This window comes from Hippocampus guttulatus, chromosome 11 (genome assembly GCF_054856545.1).
Source record: "Hippocampus guttulatus isolate MCC_2025c chromosome 11, RoL_Hgut_1.0, whole genome shotgun sequence".
NCBI classification, from domain to species: domain Eukaryota; kingdom Metazoa; phylum Chordata; class Actinopteri; order Syngnathiformes; family Syngnathidae; genus Hippocampus; species Hippocampus guttulatus.
In genome coordinates, this window is record NC_141271.1 from 16,685,770 (window position 1) to 16,701,446 (window position 15,677).

Consider the following 15,677-nt stretch of genomic DNA (forward strand, 5'->3'; position numbering starts at 1 on the left):
TAGTGCGGAAAATACGGATGACAAATGAAAATCTAGCATGGATATTTTGCATTTTGTGTCATTCCTTGAAACGATGACCTCAAGTTCAGTTTGCCACACTGTCCTTCAGTATTTGTTTACTGACCAAAAGTATAAACATGGCGCTTTGGGCTCACGTTTCATGAGCTGACCTCAAAGTTTCGAGACATCCTGTTCACTCACTTTTCACAAACGTGTATAAAGTCTGTCAGTGAGCGCTTCTCCTTTGCCCCGCATACTGTATATAAATTCGATTTTGTACAGCACAAGGGGGAAGTGTGTGGGGAAAAACCCCCCAGATGCTTCTTTGTGTCATCAAATACCTCACAGCAAGTTTTATTTATACATCCAAAAACAAAAGATCAAATTTGTCACACTATATACAGATATTACATACAGTGTTTGTACACATATTACATAACTTGTACACAAGAAAAATAGACATAAAAATGTAAACCTTTTGTATCCAAAAAAATACCTTAGACAAATAAACAAAGGACCGTTAACAAAAGGTGACTAGATTTGAGCTCGCCCTCGCTTTCAAAAACCATAAAACGGTTACATTCAATGGATATGGAATTTGTCAGCCATCTCTTAATACACAAGCAGTTAACGTTCCTACGAGCCCTGTTCGTTTTGTTCTACATCACGTCGGAAGAGTGGGGCGCAGCGACTACTCATGCTCTAAATGTGGATACAGCAGTATTACCGTGTTTTGCTGGCAAAGAAACAATCCAATAGCATACCGTATATAGATAGATCTTTTTTTCCCCCACTTAATTTAATAACACTGCAGGCGTCTGTGGTGGAGCTACAATGATGTGTGTTCTCTTTGGAAAGGAGAGGGAACTCTGCCTTCTCACAGCTAGAAACTGGCGATGAGCGCGGGAAGTTGCTCACGAGCAAATGAAATGGAAATTAAAAAAAAAAAAATCAGGACATGCAGTAACTAACACGGCAGGCTTAAATCCTTTTCACTTCTGTGCAAATCCACCTCGAACTACATCGTCCGTTCACGAAATAAATGGAAGATGAATATATTCCTCTTTCAATACCTTTTCATATGCACTTCATATCTGCAATCGCTCCCGGGGTTTTGATTTTCTTATGACAACATTCTTCCGCAGAACAGTTCCAAACTACATAACATGACAACGTACACAGCAAACAGACACCGATTCATCCGATGGCCCAGAGAGCTTTACGACCCGTTTGATCACCTTTTTAAAAAAAACAAAACAAGAGACTTGTTCTACACTCTACACGTTCCACTGAACACGTCGCAAGTGACTATTTCTGCCCATTTGCTACTCGGCAATTCACCGTTAAACCCCCAGGATACGGCCCGTCACGCTATACATAATCCCTCACGTATGCATCCGAGGCCAGTGGTTTGCCCTGCTGTCATTTTCGTTCATTTAAAATCCAGATGATTTACCCGAAAAAAAAAAAAATCTTAACAACTGACGAGTCCTTCTAAATTCAGACCACGTCAACTATTAGAATCGTGCGATACCTGCCTGGTGAGAGACAAATGGCAACTTTCAATGCAGATGTACGAGTAACGCAGGGGTGTCCAAACTTGTCCTCTGAGGCTAACTTTGTAACTCTTTAGGTTAAATAAAATACATACAGTATATATCAAAATTTTTTAAAGTTTTGCGTTATATTGGAAAAACTCACGACTTTGTGTTAAAAGGCAAATAGTTAAGAATGTTCAGCATTTTAAGCTGTCACGGCACCGTAATCCCACCGGAATAGATCCGCCCATGGATCGAACGGCATCTGAATCGCATTTCCGTATTCAGAACCAAAACTAACGTGATCTTTCTTTCATCAGGAAGTTATAAGAAAGCAATTTTGTTACTATTTGAGGTCTTGGTAGTTTCTCTAATAGTCTCTTTGCATACCTCAAAGTTCTAGCTGCCAATCCATTTTCTGGACTAGTTACCTAATGTTCTTTTTTTTTTTTTTTTTTTTTTTTTAGTACACGCTACGGGCGGCTAAAAAATATACGGCTGGCCGTAGTCTGGACACCCCGGAATGTTCACTCAGACCTTAAAAGTTAAGCAGAGAGTAAAAGGAGCAGTCAGCACCTTGGAAAGTAGAAAAAGAAGTCCCTGGATAATCGCGACCATTCATTCCGCTAGAACTCGCCAGGCAAAGCTACATGGAACCACTCGAGAATATCCTTCCGTGCGGTGATGCCAACATTGACGTCGATGCGTTTATTGCTTCGGTATTTAGTTACCTTTTGTGAACCGGGTCGCACAACCAACAGTGAATGAGGTTCGGAGATTTATACGAGAAATCTGCGCCAACCGATTAAAATGAGCACATGTACAGCAAACACACCATATTTAAAGAAAAAAACGGCTTTAAAAGTATTTGGGTGACCGTGTCTATCTAAGTCAGGAGCGTGTGTGTGTTTTGTTTTTTTTTTGTTTTGTTTTTTGTGGTTTTTTTTTAAAACAAGCAGTGTATGAAACAGGTGAGAAATTAAAACGATGCGACGGCCATCTGAGCAAACGGTGCGAAGAGACTTGTTCAGGAATGAAAGGGGGAAAACGTTTGTGGGGATGCGGCGACTGTCAACTGCGCGCACCGTGACACAACATGGTGTCATTTGTCAGCTTGTCTGGTACCAACCACTGGCTGACAAAATCTCAAGGCATCAAACCAGCGCACCAAATCCCACATCGTGCAGCACTCTGACTCTCGATCTTAATTGGTAACTCAATTGACTCGATATCCAACCATCCAGAACCATATACGAGTACACTTTTACCGCCTCTCGTGTAATGCGTATCGGCACACAACCAGGGCGCACTTATTGAACCGCTAGTGTCTGACCACTACCGAGTGCCACTTATGGCCAACTCGTCTGACCTCAAGACGGATCTCAAGGAATAAATGCTCAAAGGCTATATGGCAAGCGATTTGTGCATTTATTCGATGCGCTCGCTAGTGCTAAATCCGCTTTCCATCAAGTGGAAAGAAGCGATATCAGGAGACAGTCGTTCAATTAGTGTACTAGGACAAAGAGCATACTTGTGCATAGACCTGCGTCCATCTTAAGGTCATATTAGTATGGGGGGAAAAACATTACTGGTAAGACACGGGTGTTCAACTAGTGCACTGAATCTTAATCGGGAGGACTAAAGAGTGTTTTATACAGTCAAACCTCGATTTTCGAACGTCTCTGTTGTCGACCAAATCGGCTTTCGACCAAATTTTCGAGTTTTTTATGCCTCGGATCTCGAACAAACTGAGCGCACTTGAATGCGTCACATGACTCCTCTCGCCTTCCTTACACAAGGAAGTGACGCTTCCTCGGGTAGCGTTCCATTGTGAACAGACATGTTCAATAAAGATTTTTTTTTTTTTAAAGAGCGTGGTTTCGGTTTTCGAACAGCCTTCTGGAATGGATTATGGTCGAAAACCGAGGTATGACTGTACATTTCCACCCATTTGAGCATTAATTCGATATCATTGAGATCCAGTTTACGGCCGTACTAATAACCCAAAAGCGGCACTAGTACTTTGATTATTATTGTTTTGGTTTTTTTTTTACTAATGCTGCCATCCACTGCTGGTTGTGTGTCAGTAATGTTGTTTCCAAGCTTGACATTTACAGTGGAGCAGCCCCCCATCGAAACATCATTGACAAGTCTACCCATCAATGGCAGCGAACGAGATGCACCGATGGCTGAAAGGTCCAGGTACTAGCACACTCTTTTGTCTTTTTCACAGAACTAAGTTAATTGATGTGACTTGGGAGTATTTCGCGGCGTGCAATTGTCAGTGATCTTTGATATCACATGAATGCAGCTCAAGTGTTTTGCATGAAGCTTTTTTGAGCCTTGATTCAATATCCTACTAGTGCGCCGAATTGTTTTACTCATCGGGAAGGGGAGCGTACTAGTCCCGTTTTTTCAGAATCCTCAAATGGTTTTTGCTGTAAAGCTGTTCGAGCATTTTACTCATTTACTCCCAAAGACGTTTTTAAACGTCTTTTCAGACTTGGTTCAGAATTGGCTGGTACTGAATGAGTTAATACTAAACTTACTAGTAGGACAACTCCCGTGTCACGAGTCGGGCAAAACGGCACGAGCTGACATGGGACTCAGTGTTAACTAGCTTGCTAAATGTGAACGGCTCGCCATATGGATCTAAAACTGCGAGTGAGACGCAGGGTGCTGAGTTGGCTTGGAAAAGTTGGTGCACGTGTAAGTCAGGGCAGTACTGTCAACGTCTTCTACGAGAACCCTTTGGTGTTGTGCAAATTCATGATCAAACGTGTGCACCGTTACCGCATTTGAGTCGAAGGTTCAAGGTGTGCCGTCACCGATTCAAAACAAATTCTTCCTTTCCTACGGTCTCAGCATTTATTCAATATCCTCGATATCCAAACTTCAGGCCCACGTATGCGCTTTGTCCTCACTAGTAGCACGACTATATGTTGTTCCCAGTCAGACAAAACTGTGGACCAGTTCGACATCGATTATACCAACACGAGTAGTACTCGTTAAGAACTAGATGTTAACAAAGTCGATTTTTCAAAGCGATTCGATAGCCAACGTGGACCCGGAGCCCGATATGAAGGATGTCGTATAAATGACCTCTTTCCGTTGTCACCCGCGCTCAGTTACTCTGCGTGAAAGGGGCGGAGGCGCTGTTGGCACTTGCAGTGGTGGCACTAACTATGGAGAAGCCGGCGGGTGGGGCGGTGGAGCTGTGGCTGGGCTGCAGGTCGTTGGGGATGCCGCTGTGTGAGGCCAACTGGTGACCGAAGGCCGCGCTAAACTGCGGGAGCTGCTGCTTGGGCTGCAAGGAGGTCAGGGGGTCATGCGGGGACGAAGAAGGGGGCGCCGGGGGTGCGGTCAAACCCGTCAGGCCGCTATGAGGCAGGGCCGAGAGCGCGGCCAGAGGCTGCAGTGTCACAGAGTTGACGGAGTGGCTGCCGGCCGGCGGGGTGGACAGCGACGTGGAGATGAGATGACTTTCCGACGCCATGAGATTCCCGAACTGCGCCGGGTCGGCGAGGGGCAGGGGAAGATTGTTCCAAGATGAGCGGGGGGGTTCCAGCAGGAGGGGGGCGTCTGTCTGGAAGGGGCCGGCGTGGGGCGAGGGGATTTGGTCGCTGTACGGCGATGCCACGTGCTCGCCGCTAAAGCAGCCGCCTTGGGCAGACGACGTCACCGCTCCATCAGATTTGGCCAGAATGTGGGTGGGGGGCCGCGAGCGGGCGAACGTTCGCTCGGGGGCCTGAGTGAGCAGGGAGCCGCTCGGTGGGTGCACCGAATTGGCAGATGACGTTTGGGGCAGGTCCGTGGGTTGAGATGGCGGGGAGGGGGGGAAGTGGCCCGCGGCGGACTGCAGGATGTTGTCCTCCAGCTCCAGGCTAGGAAAGTTCTCCGTCGGGAGGCGACTGTGGAGGATGTCCCCCATGGCCCCCGGCTGGACTGCACCGGGAAAGACGGTCAAGGCTCGGTGGTCCACTCCCTCTGACGGGGCCAGGTCTCCGATGGAGGTCAGGCACACTAGCGAGTCCGGGTAGGACCCCAAGGCTTGTAGGGTGCGCACCAGCTCCTCGGCCTCTTCCGTGGTGGGCAGCAACTCGCCGTTCTTGCCTGCGCGACAAGCTTATTCCAGTTAACGGAAACGAACAAACTAACCGAAACGACATTTTACGGTGACAAAACTAAAATGAGCTATACTTTGAGCGAAAATGTTCTTTGGCAGTTCATTTCATACGTGAGCCTTAAGAGTTGATTTCAAATGTATTCATTGAAATCTATTTCAGTTGTTAGCGCGTGGCTGTCTGGGAGGTGTGGTTTTCTTTGTTTTTTGTTTTACTGTGTGCCGGCTAGAAATTACGTCATGTGGTGACACGTACTGCAACAAGGCCTTGTTGGTCATCTTGAGTGGAAAACATTTTTACGTGAGTGCTTACACTCTCGTTGAAAATGTTTTCCACTTCACGTTTGGTGTCTCTCACACTTTTAAAAAAAAAAAAGGTTTCATTGTCTACGTTAAGACGAAACGTGAACGTGTCAGGGCACCTTCAAACAAGTCAAAATCCTGAAGATCGTCAGGTAGTCTCGGCAGAACATCCGAAAAATCCTCCTGGTTCAACTCGAGGTCATTTGGAATGTCTTCCATTTCGTTGGTGATGTCGTCAGGAAGTTCGTCTGTGCTCAGTTCTGGAGTCGAGGGACTCCTGTCAAAAAAAAAAAAAAAAAATGACAGCGTTACAAACCAATGTGAACCGCAGAGTGGGATGTTTTCGACTCACGCAGACCTGATGCTGGCCTGAGAGGACAGAGCGAGGTTCATAGCCGGCATTCCCAAGTACCCCTGAGGCAAGGCGGGAGGAACGGGTTTCTGAGGCCGCCGCGGCACTCTCCTCTTCTTCTTGTGTTTTTTGGTGAGTGCCGGTGGTTTGGTCTTTTTGCGCGGCTTACGCTGGTGCTGTTGCTGGTGGTGGTGGTGGTGATGTTGGTGGTGGTGCACTCGCCGATTGCCATCCCCGCGGAGGAAGTTATCCTGCATGGAACGTACAGGAGACCCGACAGTAAGTAGGATGCCGTCACCATGCGGGGTAAGACGATATTGGACATCATACACACCATCTTTTTGGCATGCTCTTCACAGAGTGGTGTCTGATGCGTGATATCGAACACAGGAATGGAGCACTGCTGACCATCTGCGAACTTGGCGGTGCAGCTTGCAAACAGCTGCTGGGAGCGATTCAACAGAATGTCTTCATCAAACAATTAAGGAAGAAAAAGAAGCCCCCGGGTGGAGAGCTTGCGGTGAGAATACTAACGGCATAGAATGTGCAGCTGAACTTGATGAAACTGCATTTGTGACCCAAGGGATGAACTAAATCCCAGCGACTGGGCCGCATTTACAAAAGGAGACGTCACTGCCATTGACGGCTATAGCAGGTAAGACATCATTCACTGCCATTGACGGCTATAGCCGTCAATGGCAGTGAATGAGTTAAGTACAGTGATCTTACCTGTTACCAATACCACCCCCCCCCCCCCCAGCGCTGCCCCGCAATCTGTTAGAGTGAACATGCAGTTTAGCGCTCATTTTTGGGATTGTGGTAAATCAGGTTTGACATGTTCAAAAGATACGCTGAAAACAGTGTTTGGTGAAGGGCAACGCTTTGTTGTCACAGGCCTGGCCTTTTGTGCTGCCTGTACACGTCCCCGCGTCTGTTTTCTGCTGTCCCGCAGGTGCCCCGCCGTGATGAAGTTCCGATCCGGCACTAAGCAAGTAGAGAAGAAATCTGTTTAATTGGTTGAAAAGTCATGTTTTTAAGAGTGGGCCTGTGAGACTTACCTTGAAGGGCTTTGAAAGGAACCACGTAATTCCTGGATGAGCTGCCCGGCGCAGTCTGGGTTCTTTGTGGCGGCGTGCACCAAGGCTTTGCGGAAGGCGTAGCGGTACCTCTTCTGGCGGATACTCGCCCTTTCCTGCCTGCACATGTGCTTGTACTTTTGCTCCAGGTACGCGCAAAGCCTCAGCAGTCGCGTTCTCCGTGAGGAGCCAGCGTCATCCTCCAACCTGTTTCAGGATGAGACCGTCGCTGCCGTGAAAAAAAGTCAGGTGGATTCGTGTGTCGAGCGTTGACGTTGAGTTACCGACCCGTTCTGCGGTCTCCAAGTGCTCAGGCCAGGAACAAATCTCTCTGCTTCGACTTCTTCATCCTCATCGTCATTATCAGCGCTGTCCTCCGACCAGTCCAGGCCTGCAAGAAAATCTGTCAGAAAAAGGCCCATCCGTCTCACCTCGCTAAAATCTTTTCATCTCTTAAAACTCAGTATTTCTTCAATTAAACGCAGTGGCCCAATTGTCAGATACGTCATCTAACCGAATAAATAGGCACTTTTAAAGGTTATTGTACACTTTAGAATCGTCCTGAAGTTTCACTCAACGGCCAAATATAGTCGCGCATCTTAACATTTGGTGGTAAATGAATATGAGCGAAGCACCTAAATGAGGAAACAGGTCTCCATATTCCTGGTGTCTCTTGGCACAGAGCTGGACCAGATGCTGCAACCTGGCCAGGCAGTGGGGTGGCGGTGAGTAGGAGGCAGGTCGCATGACCACCATGTGATTGGAAGCAAAAGGTGTTTTCCTGCTGAGCGACGGCCCCGGTGGCTGCGCGGGACTGGCTGATGCATTGACGGCGATCCCAGGAGGCATGAAGTTGACCGTCTGAGGTGGTGCTGGATTGCATAATAGACCCTGCTGAGAGGGCGGCTGGACAAGACCTGATTGCTGCCGTGTGGGGTGAGTGTTGAGCGGCGACGGCGGGTGAACGCGGGGGACGAGGGAGGGGCTAAAGTGCTCAGAAGGGGTCTGGAAACGGTCCGCGTCCTGGCAGATTTTCTGGTTCAGCACCAGCCGACTCTGCAATTTCTTCTTGATGGCGTTGCTTTTTCGAGGAGGACCCATCTCCTCCCCATCTGTGTCGTCCTCGTAGAAGGTAAACGGATCCAGGAATTCCCCATCGGGAAGGGCGAGCAGGCGCGTACAGGGTGGCGATGGTGGAAGTTCGTTCAGACCGTTGGAAGCTAAAGGTAAAGAGGGCACCGTTATGTTGAGGGCCACTGACTCCAAGTGAGCCCGCGATCGCATCTCCTCCAAAGCATCGTGCTTCTTCTTGCGTTCCTTCTTGGGGATGAAGCCAAGTACCTGCAGGTGGCTGTTGCAGTACCTGGAACAACAGTCAGAATTCCTTTAATTACACACGTGTACTACAGGGTACATCTACATCGCAGGAAATCCCCGCCATATGGCAGGAAATCGTCGATTTAAAGCGATTGGAAAATGTTAAAAAAAAAAAAATTAAGTCTCTCTACATTGTCACTAATCGCATGTGAGTTTGCAACGTATCATCCACAACTGAGGAGGCCTGCACTACATCATTCAGTATAATTTAATTCCGGATTCGGAACACTAGTGTTGACCCACCTGCGATCTTCTGACTTTGGGATGGGGTTGGTACACCGCTGGCTGTTATACTTGGCCACATATTCGCACTGCTTGAAGGGGGCGGTCTTGTCTTCCAGAACGTGCCGTATGCAGAAAGCGTAGCCATTGAGTCTGCGTTGCTTGCAGAGCTTCGGGCTGTACGAGCACAAGGGCTTATTGTCCACCTCTGAGAAATGTATGTGTTTGCCTTCATACATCACGTGACTCTTGTCCTTGACAACATCAGCTGATAGGATAAAGTCGGGGGAGAAAAGCAACAATGACATCATTAACACTTTGAAATGTGCATGTATAATCACATGTGCATATTCGGAGCATAGACGATTGTTTGGTCAGCTGTAGAAATTTTAAATAATAACCCCTTTCTGGAACATATGTTTCACTGCTTTCAATACTGTACATTAAAACCTATTGAAAGCTGCTTGAGCATTTCCTCAATCTTTGATGTCCAGCTTCAGATCAATGTACGAGTACACTCTTTGTCTTCATTGCTCGAACAATTCAGCCCACTATTAGAATAGCTAGGACGCAATAATATTAATGATGGTGTCTTTCTTGCAAATACTAGTAGTGTTTTTTCCCCCCACTACTGTATGACATTTCTTCACACGAGTAGGGCAGCTTTGGCATACTTGTCGTAGGACAACTGCATGTTATAGTAGTAAGAGACTGTAATTCTTCAAATACAGTATGTCCTTACTGTTCTACTGGTGCTGTGAATTGTCACCTTAGGGAGGCCTTAGAGTTAAGTAGTACATGGACTCTTGGCTGGATTATCAAATAAATTCCCAAACAGTATTACAATTATTTAGTTACTACATGATTGTATAATAAATACATTATAACGGTGGAAATAGGTTTAAGAAATAATCCTTCACACGCCTTAGCCATTTATAAGTAACCCTGTCTGCAAGTCCACACTTGAGTTATTGTTAAAAAAAAAATAATAATAATAAAAATAAAATCATCGTCCGAGTGTCAGTTGAACTCAAGTCTGTCAACAGTCTCCTTTATGGACACACGGACATTTACACACACATATACACTAATAGGTCTGTGTGCAGTTTTAAGAAATGCTATTCGAAGGTTCGTGTAAAGACGAAGCTTCAGATCACTCATCATAAGCGCAACCCATGTACCTTATTAGCCGCTATCATTGACTTATAGGGTTCGAGTTGGTATTACGGGCGCCACTGTGCCTCCGATACCCAAAGCGTGCACATAGCACAAAATTTTAGGGTATTAAAATAAATGTAGTTAAAAAATAGATTACTGTTAAATAAATACCATTTAATTATAGAGGCAACCAATAAGGATGTGCTGGTTTGTTGCAAACTAAACATAACAGAAATGTCTGTCGAACGGAGCTAGCGTGTCAATATTAGCATGTTGTCCGATAAGCAGTTTTCTAACTATTTGCCTCGTAACTAAACGTGAAGGCTACATATGTGTTTTATCATTACCAGGTTAACTATTCTGGTCCGCGTATTTTGATTTATTTCGGGTTTTTTTTTTTACCTCTCAGCTGCTACGAAAGTGAAAACATACGCTAGCTAGCTAGCTAAGGAAGCTAAAAACACGAATTAGTAGGCGGTAGCTAACCAGGAAACGGAAACCTCTAAAAATGGCGACAACGCGATGGATCCCTCTGTTCGTAATCTAAAGAGTGAATGCAACATACTCACGATAAATATTTTAACTAAGTAAATTTAGTTCTTTGCATATTAACACTTTAACTACCAACACGTTCAAACAAAAGGGTTTCACGTAAGCTAAGGCCTGTCCTCGATCGGCTTCCGTTCAAAAAATAAGGGTAATAGTGGTTGGTAGCGTTTTTAATAAGACGTAAGGCAACTTTAACATTTATATCTAAACTGTTCTGAGCGTTGTGATAGAAAAGGTCGATGTTCAACTATCGCAAGAAGTAAAAAGAGCGGAAGTGGCCCGTTAGCTTCGACAGGCACCGGCCTTGAGTAGTTGTCGCCTCCCCGACTAAAGGCCCCGCGAAACGCTGTGGTCTTAAATCGAGGACGAGGATTCGCTTACCTTGAATTGGTACGGGCCGTTGAACGGTATTCGCTCCAGATAGACGGCCGAAATGTCAAATACGATCCGCTAGGCTATTCGCGCATCTATGTCCCAAGATAGATTAACAATAATAGTGATCTTCATCGAGCTCGGCGCTACTCGATTTTCGGATGGATATAAAATAAGCACTCGATCAAATTTTAAGCAGTAGGTAGGCTGCTAAGGATTTTGTCAGATCCACGGCAGACTCCCTCACAGCACCACTACAGGCACTGCGGGGACATGACAACAACCCGCTCGACAACAACAACCTCTCCAACCATATTGGAAATTTAACTTTGTTAAGAGCGCCCACAGTGCCGAAGTGCAACAAAAAGTGTGACAGTGCCGTCGACATGTTCTACATTTAGGGCACATATATGGCGAGAGGTCCGAGTGGAGCCGTTTGAGTGACAAATCCACGTAAACGCGGCTATTTCATCTCGATGTGTCTGTGTGTAATGTGCCCTTCTGCACTGCCACTCTCACCCACTGTTCACTCATGATGGACCACGTGTCAGGTACCAAAACACCAACTCCTGCTCCATCCTTTGCACCGCAGCATCACCCAAGACATTTTTCAACTTTCTTTAAAAAACTGCAAGACTGAAATTTGTTTCTGCAATAATTCACTGGGCTCACTACTTAAAATTAGTTTCAATGCATACACATATATATATAGTGTAAATGTTAATGGATGTGGAAAAATGTAAACACTATTATCTACATGTGGAAAATGTGCTTGTATCCATCTTTGGTCAGACCACAAAATAAAATGTATGCAAACAGGTGCGTTTTGCTGTCAAGGAAGTTTCTGCTCCTAATTACAGTATTTACACAGTTTGCACCACGGCTAACCAATCCTTTAGAACTCGAGCTACTTCTTACTGTAGTGCAGATTAAAGTGAGGGCTACCAGTTTGAAACACACTTCTGAAATAAGACAATCCTTTTTTGATCCGTAGAGCAAATTTCGGTTTAATATATGTATTTTTTTGTTGACATGATCACACACGCGCACGCACACACCATCAAACAAATCCAGAAAACGTTGTAGTGGGGCAAAATGGCAACAATAGATGCCTTAAAATAATTTATAATTTATTTTCCATGTTTTGATTTACAGTGCCATTAGAGTAACAAATGGCATGTCACCGAATGGTACCGTTGCATTCACTTTGCTCTGATACAGTTCACATCAAGTCAATGCAGTTGTGAATGCACCCCCGCCCCCTAGTCTTGATCTGCAGACCACCAATGATACCGAACACAACAGGGTGTTTTGGTCTTGCCTGCGCCTGCAAGAGAAGATAAAAACCCACAATCCAAAGAGTGACGCCTCCACTTTGGTGATAACATTCACCAAAGCCTCTCAAAAAAAAATGTAAAAAATGTGACACTGGGCTTACTGTTGCAATCGCTTGCAGGACTTCTGGTGATTCACCGAAGTGGTTGGAGCTGCTGCCTTGGTTCGCTTCTTTCTAACATGGGCCTCTTTGCATCCTGTTGTGAAGTCAACAACCACTGAGATGTCTGTTATAAACGTTTCCCACATATCGTTCTAGTCTCGCAATGTCACTGTTAAATGTTTTTACAATCGATTACTCTAATGATGATTCCAACAATTCATCAAATGGTCTCATAAAGGCTTTAGCGTTCAAGTTGATTGCAAAATCGTTTTATGTGCTGATTACTGTTTATTAACCGATTATTGGTGTTATTTGGTATGGTTGCGTGATTGAACCAAACCAAATAAGGAACAATTAAGCAATCGCTCAAGAGAGGGTTTGACCTTGTACTTTGCAACATTTTTGAAACACAGATGTCCTTCTTGGGAACCGATTCAGACAGATGATTCATACTACGGCTACAAATACCTATTATTTTCTGAATGGACTAAACGTAATCTTTTTTTCCCCCCATCATTTGACTATGATTCAGTTACTGATTTGCTCCGGAACATGTCACAAAATGGGGGAAATGTTGATCGCCCCCCCCCCCCCCCAAAGAAAAGCGGATGATAGCTTGGTTTGTAAACGATGGCCCTTCAGACTTAATCAATTCTCAAAATAATTTTCTATTAATTTGATGATGGGTGCGTTGTTGATTAGTCGATTTGTTTTGATATCTCTTTGTCTTTCGGTTCCATGTATCGAGTCGAGGAGACAAAGAAAGGATGAGTACCAACCGGAAGAAAGATCAGCTGGTTCCATCCCAGCAGTGAAGACTGACTACAGGAAAAATGCAGTTCAGTCCCCCCGGGGGGGGGGAAGGATCGGCGTAAGTTCTCTTCAAGTATGCTTTGACTCAGTCTTCATATGGTGCACCAACTCGGTGAGCTTCAATTCCATTGCAAGTGTAAAACCGACGCTATTTAGGACACGCTTGATTAAACGATCACCCGCTGTTTCACGATTGACAGCGTACTGCGTCAGCACATCTTGCCCAGGTTGTCGGTTCCCGACTGCCCGGACTCATTTTTCACCGACGGCTGGGTGAGCCTTTGTCGCTTCAGGATATCAGAAACAAATCAGTAAGAATTTGTATTATTTCAATGCAACATTTACTAAGGAACATAAAAAGGAAACCTGGCTTTGCTTGAGATCCGCTCCTCATTGATATCTTCTTTTAGGTGCAGAAGGATGTCCACACCATTCGCGGAGTTCCTTCTGCCTGGAGAGGAAAAAGTAGAAACTCGCTGGACAAAGCAGGTAAATCTCGACTAGAGTAGAACTCAGAAAAGTGGTCTCCCAAGTCCAAGGATTAAACACATCCAGTTTGCAACTGGGCATGACGCAGATCATTAACATTCCCAGACAATGCCGACATGAACATCTTCCACTCGGTCCTGTAATCTCACTGGTAAAAAAAAAAAAATACAGTGGAAAAAAAAAAGCCCTTGCATGAGACGCAACAAATAGGCACTTGTGACATTTTGTAACAACGGATGGGTCTTTGCGGAAGCAAAAGTGTGGTGTCTGCAGCCAAAAATAATTTTAAAAACTAAATAAGCAGGCTAGTATCTAATGCTGGATAAACACTGTCCAAGTTCCCAATTCCAATAGAATGACTGTGTTTCCATGTGCAAACATCCAAGTTGCTCCTTATAACTTCACAAGCATCAATAGTTGGGACTCATGAAACTAAAGTTAACGGTAATACAAAACCCACATTACAAACCATTGAATAAATCTCTCCATTGTTTTAAATGAGGGTAACTTGAGTATTTATTCTCCGGCTGTGCCGTCGGAAAATATTTTGCTTATTGAACAACCTCGACATCTATAATGCATCATTCTATTGTCAGATTTCTCAAACGTCAGATTGACCTGAAATCATACGATGTCATGCATTTACTGTTTATTTGACGCAGAGTCCAATTTGGCCACTTGACCCATAACATCTAAATCGTGTCACATGAATCATAGCATGTAAATCGTTCCTACGATAAAAGAAAAATCTCTAAATTCTAATCATGCGTGTCCACAAACTCCTCACGAGGGTTCCGGGCTGCTTCTGTCGCCTGAAGTCTTGCGGGTCCAGCACATTCCAATGCAATATTAATATCGTGATCATATAAATTGTGATAATCGGTCAGCAGCCTCGTGGCTTGTTTTGTGTTGAGAAGCCAATGGTGTTCATTACAAATGACATGGCACCAAAATGAGGTGGTTGGCAAGTGTGCAATCCCTTCGTGGAAAACCCCCCCCAAAGTGACAAGGGCTTCATAATATTCCCCATTTTGCACACCGCACACAAAGTGGGTCAGTCATGGAGCACAAAGACGGTCATTGTCGCTAACAAACTCAATTAGTGAGTTCATGAAGTGGAGTACTGTTAGCATTGTTTGCTGCAGTCGAGCCGCCTTTGATAGATTAAAAAAAAAAAAAACTGCTGGCAGGGCTCACTACAGGCGACCGTGCTGAAAGCGGCAGTAGTGCATCGCAAGATAAATGAAATGTATCACTGGCATTATCTTCTTAACATGACGGCCATCTGACTTCCATATTGTGCCTTCAATATCAGTACTGATCATCGCTGACGTTTTATAAGCCACACACAAGGCGACCTTCAACCAGATGTTAACTTTATTCAACGTTGACGCTGTGTTTCTTGACCGTTGAAATATCTTTACAGGGTTCAAACGCCCTCAAGAATACGAATGATATTTATTGTGTCCGCTCATTTTCGAGCACGTACCTCGTCAGCGACTGCTTACGACACTGATAACGAACTATTCGACTCGACTGCGTCACAACTAACCAAGTGCCTCACAGGTCGGAAATGTTCCATTTCTTGTACCTGTCCAAATCGATTCAAACGAAAAGCATTTTCGTATGACATCGCCATGAGTAATATTGTTCCATGCCACGTATTTATAAGGAATTTCCCAATTTCTTAATTAATCGTTCCCAAATTCTGACAGTTTTTAGAAGTCTTCGTTTTCCATCATAAAATTTCCCACACGAATGAAAGATTTCGAATGTTGCTGGGAAATGTTGAACACGTTGAAATTTTAAATGAGGTAGGTATGAATTGGGTAAGAAATTGTTTTTTTTTTCTTGTGTAAGATGTATA

General features: G+C 44.9%; 2 protein-coding genes across 6 annotated transcripts in view; one reads left to right on the forward strand and one right to left on the reverse strand.

Moving 5' to 3' along the window:
- Positions 1–321: 321 nt before the first annotated feature.
- ino80da (INO80 complex subunit Da) lies at positions 322–9,544 on the reverse strand. Its single transcript, XM_086124593.1, has 9 exons — positions 9,013–9,544; positions 8,028–8,755; positions 7,681–7,783; positions 7,375–7,599; positions 7,167–7,300; positions 6,651–6,784; positions 6,323–6,567; positions 6,084–6,241; positions 322–5,651 (listed from the first exon to the last, which is right to left on the reverse strand). Exons 1-9 carry the CDS (start codon positions 9,300–9,302, stop codon positions 4,663–4,665), a joined length of 3,006 nt encoding a protein of 1,001 aa, XP_085980719.1. The 5' UTR covers positions 9,303–9,544; the 3' UTR covers positions 322–4,662.
- The window catches only part of adam23b (ADAM metallopeptidase domain 23b), a 40,783-nt gene continuing 33,401 nt past the window's right edge, over positions 8,296–15,677 (forward strand). For 3 of the 5 annotated variants that reach the window (XR_015102381.1, XM_086124596.1, XM_086124597.1), the window contains exons 1-3: positions 12,664–13,433; positions 13,522–13,632; positions 13,732–13,810. The gene's annotated coding sequence lies outside the window, so the exon portion shown is untranslated. Of the gene's footprint in view, positions 8,329–8,521; positions 8,619–12,663; positions 13,434–13,521; positions 13,633–13,731; positions 13,811–15,677 lie in introns of those variants that run through there. The other 2 variants (XM_086124595.1, XM_086124594.1) reach the window with 2 other exon arrangements.